General features: G+C 39.4%; 1 protein-coding gene across 1 annotated transcript in view; it reads left to right on the top strand.

The window, feature by feature from the left end:
- Positions 1-15,974, top strand: part of TBC1D32 (TBC1 domain family member 32) — a 99,452-nt gene that overhangs the window by 46,679 nt on the left and 36,799 nt on the right. Inside the window, exons 22-26 of the mRNA XM_034418705.3 lie at positions 1,729-1,845; positions 2,840-2,928; positions 7,607-7,729; positions 9,076-9,184; positions 13,017-13,110. Coding sequence (XP_034274596.2) covers positions 1,729-1,845; positions 2,840-2,928; positions 7,607-7,729; positions 9,076-9,184; positions 13,017-13,110 — 532 coding nt within the window. The remainder of the gene's footprint in view (positions 1-1,728; positions 1,846-2,839; positions 2,929-7,606; positions 7,730-9,075; positions 9,185-13,016; positions 13,111-15,974) is intronic.

Genomic DNA, 15,974 nt, shown 5'->3' with positions numbered 1-15,974 from the left:
GAAGCCCCGCGGCAAGAATTTAAAGTTTTTTTTTCCCTCTAGCCATCAGCTGGGACTCCGGAGGCAGCAATAGATTGGGAGTGGGCGGGGTAAGCAAACGGCGACCGGGCGATCCAACAGAGCAGAGAGTGAGGGTGAGTGAAGGCGTGGGGGGGGGGCGAGAGAGGGCTTTGGCGACCCCTGGGAAATGGCCGTTCGACCCCCAAAGGGGTCGCGACCCCCAGGTTGAGAACCGCTGTGTTATATGCTACCAATTTTTGCCAGTGTTATTCACAGAAGAGTCTGTTTAGTACACTTTATTTCATACAGGAGGTAGCTGGATGCATCAACACTTAAACTTTTGGCAGCCTCTGTTGTTACTGTTCTTCATTTGCTACCTAATTGCCAAGCTGGCTTTAAATACTTGATCTACCATCCATTTAAGTTTTCCCTCTAATTGATAAATTTAATTTGAGAGCCTGGACTTCAGAATTTGGGAGATGCTCCTGACCAGGTTCACAGTTTAGAGGTTCTCCCAGAACCAATCTTGATATTATATTGGCACATGGTGGAAGGGGAGAACATTTATTAGCATTTGCATCTTTTTGTGGATGTGATGAATCCTAGACTTGGTGTTACCTACACTGGTAATGTACTGTATGCCTAGAAGATTTATTTATCTGTTTGTATTTTAAACAATTTATGAGGCCTCCCCCTCACAAAAGTGATTCTGGACAGCATACAAAGTTAAAGCCAACAATTAAAACATAATAATTGTTCAGTTTCACAAACAGCAAATCTCAATTTACAGTCAACCAGGAGAACATAACCTCCCCCCAATGTTAGGGAAGGTTAAAAGACACCCCCCCCCCAGAAAAAAAAAACATGTCTGGGGGGAAATAGTATGGAATGTGGCAGCAGGATCGTGTTATACTTCCAGGAGAGGTTTCATAATCCCTGTATGGAAACAGCAGAGTGTATTATTCTTTGCTTTTCAAGCTCACTAAAATCTTACAGATTACTTCCAGAACTGCCTAGACTAGGGATGGGGAACCTTGGCCTTTTTTATGATTTATGGACTTTAATTCCTGAGCCAGCATGGCTCCATGTTCTCCACCCCGGCCTAGACCATGCAGCCTGCCACCTTTTCTAGCTTTTCAGGAGGTTATTTTTTGCTGCTCCACTGACATACTCAACAGCTAATTTTGTTTTTTTCTGTAGCAGGCATAAAATATAGAATGGCTTGCTGATGAAGCCAAGGCTGGTTTTGTCATTACAATTAAGGAAGTGATTTCTTACCCAGGTCTTTTAAAGATATTTTAATCAGATTTTTATTCTTTGGGAGGGGGACACTGTTATATTTTCATGCTTGTATGTCCCTTATATGAAGTGGCCAGCTTTTTAAAAATCTGTTTTAATTTTAGGACTTTGTATTAATTTCAGAAAGTTAAAGAGTTCTTGTTGCCTGATTGGTATTGGATTGGATTCCTCCTACTCTATAATCCATGGAAGGCACCCTGCAAATAATTAATTCAATAATAAATAATTACCCATTGTTAGTCTTGCTCTTTTCTCTTCTTGCTCTATATGTCTTGAAAGCTTTAATTGAAGCTAAGAAGCCAAAAATGGTGTGATAAAATTTTGGATATTTTATACGTTTTCCCAAAGTAGAGGGTAATGCTTGTGTAAGAGGCTTTAAATGAATTGCCATTATTATTGTCTTATCATCTGTACCACTTTCCTCCTTAGTTTTTCCTAGCTCTGATAAATTTGCTGTCCTGTCCTGCTGTTTATGAACTGATAGGTGATCAAGAGATACCTAATAAAGCAGAGTATTCTCTTCGTGAAGTTCCTACAGATGTTGTTGTAAGTAGTGTTTTTTCTTATCCTCTTAAAAAGATACGTGGAATGATTGTTTTGCAAGGAATGATAAAAATGTAATGTTTTGATTCTCTGCTACATTGGCGATAAATCTTTAATATGTTTTTGGTAGTTTCATTACATGCAGCACGAGGGCAGTCTGTGTGCAGATTACACTTAAGCTTTTTTTCCATAATCATAGCAAAAGTTTAATTTGCAAAAGCTATTTTCTTTTGTCTTTGTAGAAATATGGTAAGTATGATTATGGTAAGAAGGTTATTTATATAATATAAATCATATATGTAAGGAAGCCTGCATAACTAAATAAATACACTTTATAACTAGTTTCCAGTTAGAGTTAGAAATCCTTGGTTTCTTTTCATTGGTCTTGGCAGACCAAAAATTGTGAATTTATCTTACTTTTTGAGGTGTAAGGAAGTAACTCTGCTTGAAATTTGTGCTTTGGTCATAGATAACTCAGCTAGAAAGGTCTTTCAGATTTTTCTTTTAAAAAATCAGCTTCATTTCTCAACCTAATATCAGAAGGGACTGTGTGTTTGTGTGTCTGTATCTGTCTGTCGATCGATTGATTGATAGATCTAGATAGATATCTAGAAATATTTATCTAGATATATCTATCTAGATATCTATCATGCACATGGGTATATGTATATGTAAAAAAAAAATCAGTATGGTAGTCGGTCCATGACCACATCATAGAAATTTCTCCCTTTGTTATCTACATCATTGTGTGACCTATAAGAAAAGGATCGGGCTTCAGTCACACAGTCCCAGCTACCATTTTGCCTTTTTTGACCATCCCTTATAGATATATCTCTGTATAAAGGTAAGGTTACTAAGGAGCTCAGTATTAAAAGCCTAGAGTATCTAAAGGTATTCTCATCAAGTATTCATATACTTTAAAAACAGCTTTTAAAGACCTAACAGCAACTGAAGCGATGACGATCAAAAGTTGGTAAAACCAGTTTTTGTATTTCAGGATATAATTGACAGGCTTATAGTTGTTAACACTGAAGCTAAAATCCATTCATTATTCAACTATGAGCAGTCTCATATCTTTGGACTGAGGTAAGATGCTTTTCTGCCTGATTTATTTAACAAGGTAAAATGTATAACTTTTTCTCCTTCTTGTTACTTCTTATTGCCAGTGCCAATTAAAACGAGTGCTTAAGAATCCAGGCAAAGTGAGAAGGAATACGGAGACAAGTAAAATATCTCACATTGATATATAATATGCATATAACTATGATATTCAGTATTTGATTAGCTAGAAATACACAGCCAGCAAGTTTTCCAGTTTTGGAGAGATCTCTTATCAGAGCCAGATTCTTCAGAGATTTTTGCAGAATCATGTCTGAGAATGGAACTCTGTATGACTGTCTTTTTCTCATTTTAATTACAAGTGTCCAGATTGTAGGTATTGTCCTTGGGTGTATTTCTCAAATGCTTATGCACTAACTCAACATAACCTACATATCATACTATACACTTGAAAAATAGAAGATCACAACATATATCTCAGCCTCTTGCAGCTGATGTCAATGTTGTATAGGCCAAATGTTCTCTCTAATAGGTATGAGGATTTCTAAATCTTACTGATGCTTAAGATGTCCATTTTCTGCCTAGAGTTGGCTATACTTAAGTGAACAATGCAGGGGTGTCAAACTCAAGGCCTGGGAACCGTATCCGCCCCCCGGGTGCTTAGATCTGGCCCACAGGGCTGCCCTGGAAACAGTGAAGGACCAGCCCACAGTGCCTCTGTCAGCAAAAATGGAGCTCGGGAGGGCTGCATGGGGCCCTCCCGAATTCCGTTTTCACTGGCAGAGGGTTGCAGGAGGCCGTTGTAGCCGAAAATGGAGCTTGGGAGCCCGTTTTCACTGGCAGAACACTCAGGCCACCACAGGCGCCGCCGACATGAGTGACATCAAGCTGGCCACACCACCCTGGCCATGTCCACCCTAGCGCCCCAAGGTCAAACACCACCCTGATGCGGCCCTCAATGAAATCGAGTTTTACACCCCTGGTCTAGTGCTCTTGTTTCACAAAATCTTTATCTGCAGTATTATGAATGAACATGGGAATATGCATTTCTTTTTTCATACCGCTTATCCTTTCCCCAAAGCTACCATTTTGAGGGATGGCTGTGCTTGGGAGAATTTCCAGCTGTTGTAGATGCCTGTTCGATAAGATTGCTGGGGAGTCTTAAAAAAAAGTAGATTTCCCCATAGATTTCAGTTCTGAAATCAGCAGTTTCCCAGTCTCTCTGACAGCAGTTCATTAACACTCTTGAGAATGTGCAGCATTTCCCCAAAGTAAGTAACTCAGCATGTTCTCAAGTAAATGTGCTAAAGTAATTGTCATTCAGTTATATATGCATGTCCTTTCTGAGCATAATGATAAGCCCCAAGTTAATTTTAGCTTTTGATTTGTACCTGAAGTGCCACAAGGCTTTCTCAGTGCATAAGGGTTTTAAATTGGATTCTCTGTTTTGAAGATGCATTATCTGGATTAAAACCATTATTCTCTTCCAGTAATCTTGCAACCTGTCAAGACTAGTTATTAATATAGTTGTTTTAGTTCATTTCCTATATCAGATATTTTATTGTTGGTCTTCATTGCCTCTCTTAGGAGAGCACACAGTATGGTGAGTTGCTGTAAGGAGTTGTAGATGGTACTCTGTTTGTACTCCCATGAGCTTGAAAACACATTTTTGGAATTGAAACTGAACCGCTGTGTGGCTTTAATAATCAGCCATCTTATTACCTCTATTTTTGTTTTATGTTTGTTGGAATTTTACTGCAGTCGCTCAAGTTTTTATTTAAAAAACAAAGCAAGTGTGATTTATTCTAGTTTCCACATTTAAGTGAACTTTTAAATATATTTTATAGAACATCTTTTCCAATAGTTCTGGAAAGCATGTACAATATCCTAGAAAATTGATACGTTGTCACTTTTATTGACAATATACTAATCATGCAACATGCTGGACTTTAATGAATAACATTCTATTAGTTTCTCATTTGATTTTTCTCTAAACAGCATTTACGGGGAAAAATATGCCTCTGAATGCAAGAAACCAAGAATGAAATAAAGCACCTGTTACTCACAGTCTAAGATAGTCGGGAGTTTTTAACATTTAAAAACAAAGTTCAGAGAATTTAACAAAAAGTTATTTAGAACAATATAACAATTAGAAATGGTTATCAACAATTTTCTTTGGATTAAAATTATACTAGTGATTTACCGGTAATTTGCCTACAATTTTTGTAACCTGCTCCAGTCAAAGAGCCTGTTATTCAATGTTATTTAAAGTAACATATTAAAATTATTAACACATCCACCCTGATGAGCACCCATAAACTATTAAAAGCATGGTGGACCTATGTTGTTTTAACTGCTTTATGGAACGTCAAGAGAGCACAAACCATTGAAGAAAACTATCTAACCCATGCTCCACGTTATTCTTGTGGGTGGATGAACTCTCTCAGCCTAATGCCAATATTTATGTTTTATTTTTGATGCAATCAATTAAACTGTCAAAGACTTTATAGCTGTGAAAAGCCATTGATGTATTTTTTTTAAAAGTTTGCACTGATTTCTGAGTACACCATAGCACTGTTTTCCCCCAAAAAACTGATTAGTTGTAAATAATTCATACTTAGCTTTTCAGAGTTGAAACATTACAAAATGACATGATCATAAGTCATAAACCTATTGTTGCATAAATATTTACATACACATTGAATGCCTAAATATTAATCTTACAGTATCATTTCTTGAGATATACCAACAAATGAATGATTTTTCTGAAGTTTATAGAAAATAATTTTATGAATAAAACATAAAACATATGTTGTTAGGACAAAATATTATTATTTTTGTATTGCCTGTAGTAGCTTTGTGCTATTATTTGCACACAAACATAGATATATATAAGACCTCAAAGTCAGACTTGACACCTTGCAGTTACTTGGGCATGCCCATGCAATTTTCTAGGTGGCACTTTCAAAATTTTGCCATTTTTAGCAGTAAACAAATGAGAGGAAAAATAGTCTACTGCTATTATTTCCACTTGCCGATAAAAATAGATTCTTGGAAAAATAGCATAGGTAAGACCAAGCTCTGTGATAAACCTGAAAGTGATTTTTTTAAATTTTGAAAAAAAAGTTTGCTTCCATATTAGTTTTTGTTCTATAAGATAATCAGAACTCTTTTCATTTCATCCATTTTTCTCAAAGAATATAGGTAACATACTTAAAAATTTGGTTCAGACTAGTGGTGTACAATTTTTTTTTCTTATCTGATTTTGATTGATTTAAAAAACAGAATTGTAGCAGCACCAGATTTCTGTAGCCACATGGAGTTGGCTAAAGTTACTCAGGTCAGCTGCACTTTTAATTAAAAGTTTTCTACTTGTAGGTAGAAATCTATTCTTTTTACAGTTTTCTATTGTGCACGTGTACTGCTTTAATTCTGCTGAATTTCTTTTTCAATACATAAAGGAATGATGCTTGGGAAGAGCTCTCATTTTTGTGGGAGTAGAAACTAAAAATGGTCCAGTTGACAGTCTGCTTGAGACAAAGCACCACGAAACAATATAATACAATGGGTGTTTGTTTGTTCTTTAAATAATCAAATACTGCTGAAGAATTTTGACCACAGAAGGCATTATGTTAGCTTGTGGCTATGGTTATGGCATTTTAGTATATTGAGGACCTCTAGAACATGAAGCGATAGAAGTGATGGAAGGGAAAAAAAAGGATCTGATTGAGCTTTGGAGCTATGCTATAGCAATAAGAGATAAAACACCCTTATTTCTCTCTTTCTGCATCATCAGGTTGTCTCCCAATGTTTTAGGATGACAAATTCCCCTTTGGGCATAGCCAATATCAAGAATTCAAACCTGGTTACAATGGCCAGTGGACAAAGCACTTTGATCACAAAGTTGTTCAGATCCACTCCAGTTGTCTTTGGAGATCCTCAGTCATCGAGGTCATGGTTATCCCAAAGGTGCTTATAAGAAAATCCAGTAGCCTCTTGAAAAAGCATCTTTGGGATTCACTTCAGTCTTGACTCCACATGGCCAAAATACAAGCAGGGCCTAAGGAACTCTCTTGTCATGTTGTCCATAACTTTTATGATCCTGTGCCCTATATCATTAAGTGGGTAAAATGTTTTGTATGTCTTCTTTAATATATGAGCTGGATCCTTATCCTTCCTGGCTTCTGCAGGCTGCTGGGAAAAGGTGGTTACCTGAATCTCAGCTATTTAATTCATTTATCAAATTTATATAGCTACTCATCCCCCCCCCCACCCTCCCGCCTGCCCGCAAAGGATAATTTCAATAATAGGTGAAAGGTTGAAAATAATTGCATCAATTGATATTTTTGTGTGGAGAATCTGTGAGTTATCTTTTGCCTGGAGTGTAATCAAATCAGTCCCACCATCTTAGAAGGATCACAAACAAGGAGGATACAAAGCTATTCATCAGAATAGATGATAATAGCTAAGTGGATGAATCGCCTGACTTTGTACAAAGTTGACTTACATGTGATATTTTTCCAGCTCAAAATGCATAAAAAATTAATTTTCACACCAAGTGGGGATAACAAACAATATTAACCTTCCATATTATGTTACTTCATGTATAAAGGACAAGCTGAGTCTGAAATCTTACTGTTTAGGTTTTAACATCTCTGCATCACCAAGACGTCTAACTATCATTCTTGTATATTGTGTCTTACAGGTTATTAAATGTGCTGTGCTGTGATCTAAATACATTTCTGCTTCTAGAATCTCAATACAAGGTATCAGAAGTGCTTTTAGATGCCCAGAATGAAAATGCCATCAGTGTTTCTGAAACTCCTCGGTAAGAAACAATCATTTAAAATGTTGTGACTCTAAAACATGGTTCTCTGTATTCTTCCTGGTCCTCTGGGGCATATTTAGAGATGTCAGTTTGGAGTAGTGGTTAAGGTGTTGCCCTGGAAATCAGGAGACTATGAGTTCTAAAACACCCTTAGAAATGAAAGCTGACTGAGTGACTTTGTGTGAGACACACTCTTTCAGCCCCAACCCACCTTATAGCGTGGTTGTTCTGGAAAAAATAGGAGATGGGATAAATGTAGTAATAATAGTAGTCATAGTAGCAGTAGTAGCAGAAAAGTGCTGAGTTCTGTGAATAGGCATTCCAATATTACAGCTTACTCTTGTTTTCTTAAAGCTTGTCTCTAAAGGAATTAACAATGATAAGTATCCATGCATCTGTCCATCTGTTATCTGATTGAAGATGTCAACCACTTCCAGTTTTTAGCTTCTGTTTTATAAGATGCTCTTAAGAAGTAGTGTTAGTGCAGCTCAGAAATCAGATGAATAATCTAAATACTATACAGCAGGGGATCCAAACCCCAGGTCCGTGAACTGGCACCAGTCCATAGCATGCCAGAAAACGGGCCATACAAACAAGCGAAGCCCCATCCACGGGATGCAGACAGTACATAAAACCACATCCCCTCCGATCCACAGAAAAATCTCTCTCCATGGAACCAGTCCCTAGTGTCCAAAAGGTTGGGGGCCACTGCTGTTCAGTATAGACCAGGGGAGTTAAACTCAAGACCTGAGGGCCGGATCTGTCCTGCGGGGTGCTTAGATCTGGCCCATGGGGCTGCCCTGGAAACAGTGAAGGACTAGTCTATGGTGCTTCTGCCAGCAAAAACAGAGCTCAGGAGGGCTGTGGACGGCTCTCCTGAGGTACATTTTCACTGGCAGAGGATTGCAGAAGGCTGGCAGAGGGGTAGCCGAAAACGGAGCTCAGGAGCCCGTTTTCTCTGGCAGAGCACTCGGGCCACCACATGGCCCCCAACACGAGTGTTGTCGAGCTGGCCATGCCCACCCTGGCCACGTCCACTCTGGCCCCCCGAGGTCAAACACAACCCTGATTCCGCCCTCAATGAAATCGAATTTGACACTCCTGGTATAGACCTTTAATAAACTCATCCTGTGTGGCATTAAGGGAAGCTTCTGTATTGGAAGATGGTGTATGCCTGTTCCCCATTTTTGTAATTGTAATGCCAATTGCTGGATCCTTGCTCAAAACCAAGTTTGGCGCTCCCACATTGGCAAATGAATGGGAGCTGTTTTGTGAATGATCTGGATCCCAAGTGTTACATTTTGAGTTTTGTAGTCATTTCTCAGTTCAGTTTTGTTTTGCTGCAGGCAATTTATAATTGATGGCTTATCGGTTGAGAGAAACCATATTCTCGTTAGAATAAGTCACATCGGGGGCCCAACTGAACGGATCTTGCCTCTGAGAGTACTGCATAAGGTTGTAAATGTATTTTATGTTTTCCTTTTCATCTAGCCTCACTGTAGGTAATAATGATTGATTATTGATTATTTTCTCTTTTATTTAATCAATGATTTGTTTAAAACATCTGCTGCTCTTCTGAGCAGCTTTAGAAAATCAGTGTTGGAGTGCTTCTCATAACTTCTGAGTTTATGCCCCAGATATGCATTGCTTACTCAGTGTTAAAGTTTATTCCCCAATGTAACGCTCTCTACATGGGGCTCCCCTTGAAGAGAACCCGGAGGCTCCAGCTGGTCCAGAATGCAGCCACGTGGGTGATTATGGGGGCAACTCGGTGCTCCCATGTAACACCGTTCCTGCGCAAGCTGCACTGGCTCCCAGTGGTCTTCCGGGTACAATTCAAGGTGTTGGTCGCCACCTTTAAAGCGCTCCATGGCATAGGACCTGGATATTTACGAGACTGCCTTCTGCCTCCGATAGCCTCCCACCGACCAGTATGCTCCCACAGAGAGGGTGTCCTCAGGGTGCCGTCGGTTAGACAGTGTCGACTGGCGACCCCCAGGGGGAGAGCCTTCTCTGTGGGAGCATCTACCCTCTGGAACGAGCTGCCCCCGGAGATTCGCCGGATTTCCGACCTCCGTACCTTCCGCCGCGCCCTTAAAACGCTATTATTCCATCAAGCAGGGCTGGCCTAAAATATTATTTTAATGGGTTATTGTGTTTTAGATGATTGGCCAAACGATCTAATAATTTTAAATTGTTTTTAACTTTTATATTGTTGGTTTTTATCTTGGCTGTACACCGCCCTGAGTCCCTTTGGGAGAAGGGCGGTATAAAAATTTGATAACAAACAAACAAACAAACAAATAAATAAATAAATAAATAAATATTTATTATTTAAGAGCCTTGGTAGTACAGTGGTCTAAAGCACCCTGTTATTAAGACCAGCTGCCTGCAATTACTGCAGGTTCGAATCTCGCCAGGCTCAAGGTTGATTCAGCCTTCCATCCTTTCTAAGGTAGGTAAATTGAGGACCCAGTTGTGGGGGCAATAAGCTGACTTTGTATAAATATACAAAAGGATGAAGGCTATTGCTTAGCGCATTGTAAGCCGCCCTGAGTCTCCGGAGAAGGGCGGCATATAAATCAAATTTTTTTAAAAAAATATGTACAAAATATTAAACTCCCAAGGTTGAAGACCTCAACTGTTGAGAATCTATAGCAAAGCTGAGCTACCACTATTCTAAGTAACCCCTCTACATCAGGGTTGTAAAACTCAAGGCCCGGGGGTCGGATCCACCCTACGGGGTGCTTAGATCTGGCCCATGGGGCCACCTTGGAAACAATGGAGGACCGGGCTGTGGTGCCTCTGCCAGAGAAAACTGAGCTCAGGAGGGCTGCAGATGGCCTTCGCGTGCTCCGTTTTTGCTGGCAGAGGGTTGCAGGAGGCCATTGCAGACAAAAACTGAGCTCGGGGGCCTGTTTTTGCTGGCAGAGCACTTGGGCCTCCACAGGTGCCCCTGATACGATTGATGTTGAGCTGGATATGCTCACCGTGGCCATGCCCACCCAGCCCCAACCCAACCCTGATGCGACCCTCGATGAAATTGAGTTTGACACTCCTGCTCTACATGCGTGCATTTTAAAAAAAAATATTGCACTTCATTTCATTTTGATTAACTCTGTATTTAATTTTAATTAATTAGCTATAGAATTGATAGACTGTTTCAATCTTAAAAAGACAATATGAACACTATACCAATACAGTAATTATAATAAATAACCATATACTGATAGTCCTCCACTTACAACAGTTTATTTAGTGACTGTTTGAAGTTACAACGGCACTGAAAAATACTGGCTTATGACCATTTTTCACACTTATGACAGTTGCAGCATTCACATGCTCATGTGATTTACATTTGGATGCTTGACAACTGACTCACATTTATGACGGTTGCAGTGTCCCAGAATCACGTGATCTCCTTTTGCGCCCTTCTGACAAGCAAAGTCAATGGGGAAACCAGATTCACTTAACAACCTTGCTACTAATTTAACTGCAGTGATTCACTTAACAAATGTGGCGAGAAAAGTTGTAAAATGGGGCAAAGCCCACATAGCAAATTTCTCACTTAGCAACATAAATTTTGGGCTCAATTATGGTCGTAAGTTGAGGACTACCTGTATGTTATAAACTTTAAACATTGCAACAACCATCCATTTTTAGCAGCAACAAGATTTCTTCAGTTTATGAAGAAATTTTGAAACAGCTAAAAGTTGATCAGCCTTCAGAAGGCCATGAAAACAGAGCCACCCTTGTTTCATGAGGTTTTCTGCTTCAAAGGAAAGCCCTCTGAAAGAGAACTCTGTTTCTGTGAGTCCTTTGTTGACGTCATGATAAGTAGGGGACCTTAAACAGGCATTGTCTATGCACTCTGATTGATGGAGGGGGAACCGTCTGGGAAAGGGAATCTTGGAGATACCCAAGCCCTGAGCCACCTAAGATTTTATAGACCGGCACCTTGATGGAAATAACACTGGCAGCCAATGCAGCTTCCATAACGGTATTATGGCAGTAGTGAGACTTTCTCGTAAACCCAAGGGCTGCTGCATGTTTCACCAGTTGAAGTTTCCGAATGGTCACCCATGCAAAGTAAATTGCAGGAATCCAATTGTAGTTGTCACTCCACTACTTTCTCAGGCATTGTTTCCTGAAAGGGAAGGTTGAAAATAGGATTATAGTTATCCAATGCTAAAGGATTTAGGATACATACCATACTTTTTGGAGTATAAGATGCACTTCCCCCCCCCCTAAAAGTGGGTGGAAATGTCTGTGCGTCTTATACACTGAATGTTGCCGAAGCCTTGCCCACCCGCCAGCCCCTACCGTTTGGCCATTTGGTCTCCACATGACATGTTTTCAGCCTCCGCACACCCCATTTTAGACCCATTCCAGGCTGCGGGGATGGCCCAGCACAGCACTGCCGATCGCCGCCTCCACACGTCGCATTTTCGGCCTCCGCATGCCCCATTTTGGGCCTCCACGCGTCATATTTTTGGGCGGCAGGGATGCCTTTTAAAAGATCACTGGCATTTGTAATTCCTGAAGAGAAATATTGCTTGTAGCCTAGATTCAAATTCTTGCTTCATCACTGGCCATTTAGGTAGCCAGAAAGATCAGGGATCAAGTCCCCAGATGGCAAAACTAGAATGTTGTCCACTTTCTCATGACACAAATATCAGGAAATCTCCAAGTAACACCTAAAGATGTCAACTCTTGTCATGTCATCAGATACTATCCACCTTGTTTAGCTTGGAGCTAATGTGAGTGATTTTATTCACCAAATCATCAGCCAGACAATAACAACATGCTCTTACTGGGTCTTCCATCCTGTCCTTTCCATGGTGGATCAACATCACTTTAAAGAATCTAAATAATACATAAATAATAAACATCACTTTAAAGAGTATAGCTTTCTGACATCACATAGATGCAATATGGATAACAAGTATCTTGCTATTTCACATATTAATTATATCTGTAAAACACTGACTTGTAATACTTCCATTATGTAGTGTTTGTTTTGCGTATCCCTCTATTATCTTTCATAATTATCTATGGATTGTTGTTTTTTTATAGACCAACATAGTCAGTCTACTTCTGCCAGTCAACTCAATGTATAAAATTAGGAGTGATCTGCTTTTTAATAATAAAATTAAAGTGTAGCACCAAGAATAGTATGCTGGAATTAAGATACTGATTCTTTGTTATTCATTGAACGCTTAATTCAGTTAAGTGAGTTGAACAAATTATATAACATAACTTTCTTCTTCACTGTGCTCTTCCTTAGGGTGATGATCCATATCCATGGCCAATGTTTTCATCATATCCCTTGCCAGCATGCTATCTTGCTGAATTTCCTAGAAAAAACCATTCAAGGAAAGGTACATTATGGTTTTATGATGTACTACAAAAAGTATAAAGTATGCATTGTTTAATGAGGCTGCAGTTTCATATGTTAACTACAGTAGTATATATTCTCTGTAGCTATTTGATAGTTCAGCGATCTTTACCACTTCAGGGTTTTTTTACACATTGAAAACTCTCTTTAGGGGAAATTCCTGTATGTGAGATGAAATATACACATTGTTTATGAGGTAATAGAAGGTTGGATTCACTATATTTTCTGTCATCTTTTGGCTTGTATGTTGTCATTGAGATGCAGTGTGATTCTGTTTACTGTTGAATTATCCACTATCACAGATATAGCAATCGCACCAAGCACAATTTGAGTGGAAGGAAGCAGAACATGTGGAGATACTTGTCCAGACAGGCACTGCATTCAGTTCATAGATTCTAAGCATGTAAGATTTTTTAAATAGAACAAATACCATATTTTTCAGAGTATAAGACGCTCCGGAATATAAGACGCACCTTAATTTTTAGGGGAATTTGGGGGTGGGGGAAATTCTGCCTCTGCCTACCAAGTATTCATCTGGCTAGTGTCCTTAGCCTGGTCAGCTTCAGCACATTAGTTCGCTGGTTGTGAGTGTGCGCGTTAGGGCTGATAAGCAGCTACAAAAGCACAGCTGATCGTCGGAGGGAGCTCCAGTGAGTAAAGCAGGCGAAGTGCGGAAGCGGTAAGACAAGGCAGCAGCTGTTCTGGGTTGCCATTTTGGGTTTCGCGCCTCACATTTTCAGCCTCCAAATGCTCTGTTTGAGAGGCATTCAAGGCTGCAGGGATCACCAAAGCACATCGCTGCTGATTGCCACCGGAAAATGCGATGCGCAGAGGCCAAAAACGGGGCATGCGGAGGTCTAAAATGCGATGCTAGAGGTCAAAAACGCGATGCACAGAGGTGGTGATTGGCGGCAATGTGCTTTGACAATCCCCGCAGCTTTGAATGCCTCTCAAACGGAGCGTTTGGAAGCTGAAAACGCGAGGCATGGAGCCAAAAATGCAAGTCATTGTCTGTGGCAGTCTCTGCAGCCAGGAAGAGGATGTGCAGAAGCCGAAGGGTGGGGCCAGCGGGTGGGCGGGGCTACATTCGGAGTATAAGACGCACCCAAATTTTCAGCCTTGGGGGGGGGAGTGCATCTTATACTCCGAAAAATATGGCGCATAAAATATTTTCTTTCTTAACTCTGCAAAGCAAGGAATTTTACTTCACTTGATTACTGTTCCAAGGGTAGTATTTATTCCCTGGAGAAGATCAGAATCGAGTTATCTATGCCTATTATACTTTTGTTTTAGTTTGAAATACAGTTATCCTTTAGGTATAAACACCTTCTTTCATGTACGCACTGGATAAACACTGCATCAAGAGGAGATAACTTTGCTATTGTTCTCTGAATTTATGAACATAGCAGACATTTTTAAAATATGATTTTATTGAAAATTTTAAAAATAAAAGTTAAAAACTAAAATAAACTGTTAGAGTGGTTTGAATATAAACTATTAGAATAGGAAAAAAAATAACTTTTGTTTAATAAAGAGGGTTATCCTCACTTGCAAGTTATTATTTTGTTTGGAAAGGTCCATTTGAAATGGGGTATTAGTAATTGATATTAGATAAAGGTAGAAATAAGCAAACTGTAGCACAAATCTTGTCAGTATAGTTGAGAAAAACAATCTTGATCACTGGGAACCCAGTATAGTTTCTAAACAATAGCTTGCTAAACAGACTTTTAATTTCAAACATCTCAAAGGAAATAGTTTTAAAATAGGTTAATTTATAATTAATATTACATACATTGGGAGGGGGGGCAATTGTGCATGTGTAAATAAACCATCTCAGATAGTATAAATGTAAAAACAAACTTAAAAATCTCTCACCTGCTACATTTTACTCATTTAAATGTATCCAGAAGTCTTCACCTTCCAAATCTGCATGAATTAGCAGCATGCTGTGTTGATATGCCCTGCTTTCTTCCCTCAGTGTTTATCAGATTTGTAACTATGTGGATAGCATTTTAGTTACTTGATATTTGGGAGCAGCTATGTAAATATTTTGTCAGACTAGAGATTGCAAAGATGAATAGATAGCTAGCCTTTATAATGACTCCCTTAGGGGGTTATGACATCTATCGGTGAAATACAATATAAGGTGATGGCTTTTCATCCGGACTGCAGCTAAAAGAGGCCCTAAAGTAGCAAAACGATCGCTTTTATATGCTTAGAGGAGCCGTAACCTTTTGTAGAAGTAGAATCAGTCTTGGGAGGGAATACGTGTCAAAAGTAGCCCAAATTAAAGAAGGAATAAAATTTCCCGATAACTACAGAACGCTAAAAAAATTTCTGGGATGGAAAAAGAAACTAGGGAGAGTGATATATGAGTTAAGTAATATGAGATGTTCATGCATGCATGAAAAGTGCAAGGGCTGAAGCTGGTGAGTATCTGAGCTGGAGAGAAGTATTGTATAAACACTGAGCAAGTACCTGCCAGACTCACAGTAAAGGATGGCCATAGATCCATTGATTCGAAAGCGTAATAGGAAAGGGATATGATTGATATGTACAACCTGATTGTTATGTTCTGTAATAGGCCAGTCTCTAAGTAGGTAGGTAGGCAGTTAAGTATATGCATGTTCTTCTTGTTTGCAGTAAAGCATCTTATCCAGTTTCATTCAGCCAGTGAAGCTTCTGCTATTATGAATGCAGGTTGAGTTTCTGGAGAACAGCCATTATATTCCCATCCCTGTGTAAAGTTTGACCGATAAGGACACACCATATTGCAACTAACTGAATAACCCTAATTGTGAATACTGTAACATTACCTGAATGGTTAACTCTGAAATCCCAATTATG

This window comes from Pantherophis guttatus, chromosome 1, assembly GCF_059756535.1.
Source record: "Pantherophis guttatus breed Tessera chromosome 1, ASM5975653v1, whole genome shotgun sequence".
Taxonomy (NCBI): domain Eukaryota; kingdom Metazoa; phylum Chordata; class Lepidosauria; order Squamata; family Colubridae; genus Pantherophis; species Pantherophis guttatus.
The sequence above is the reverse complement of the archived record's forward strand: the minus strand, read 5'-3'. Positions and strand labels throughout refer to the sequence as shown.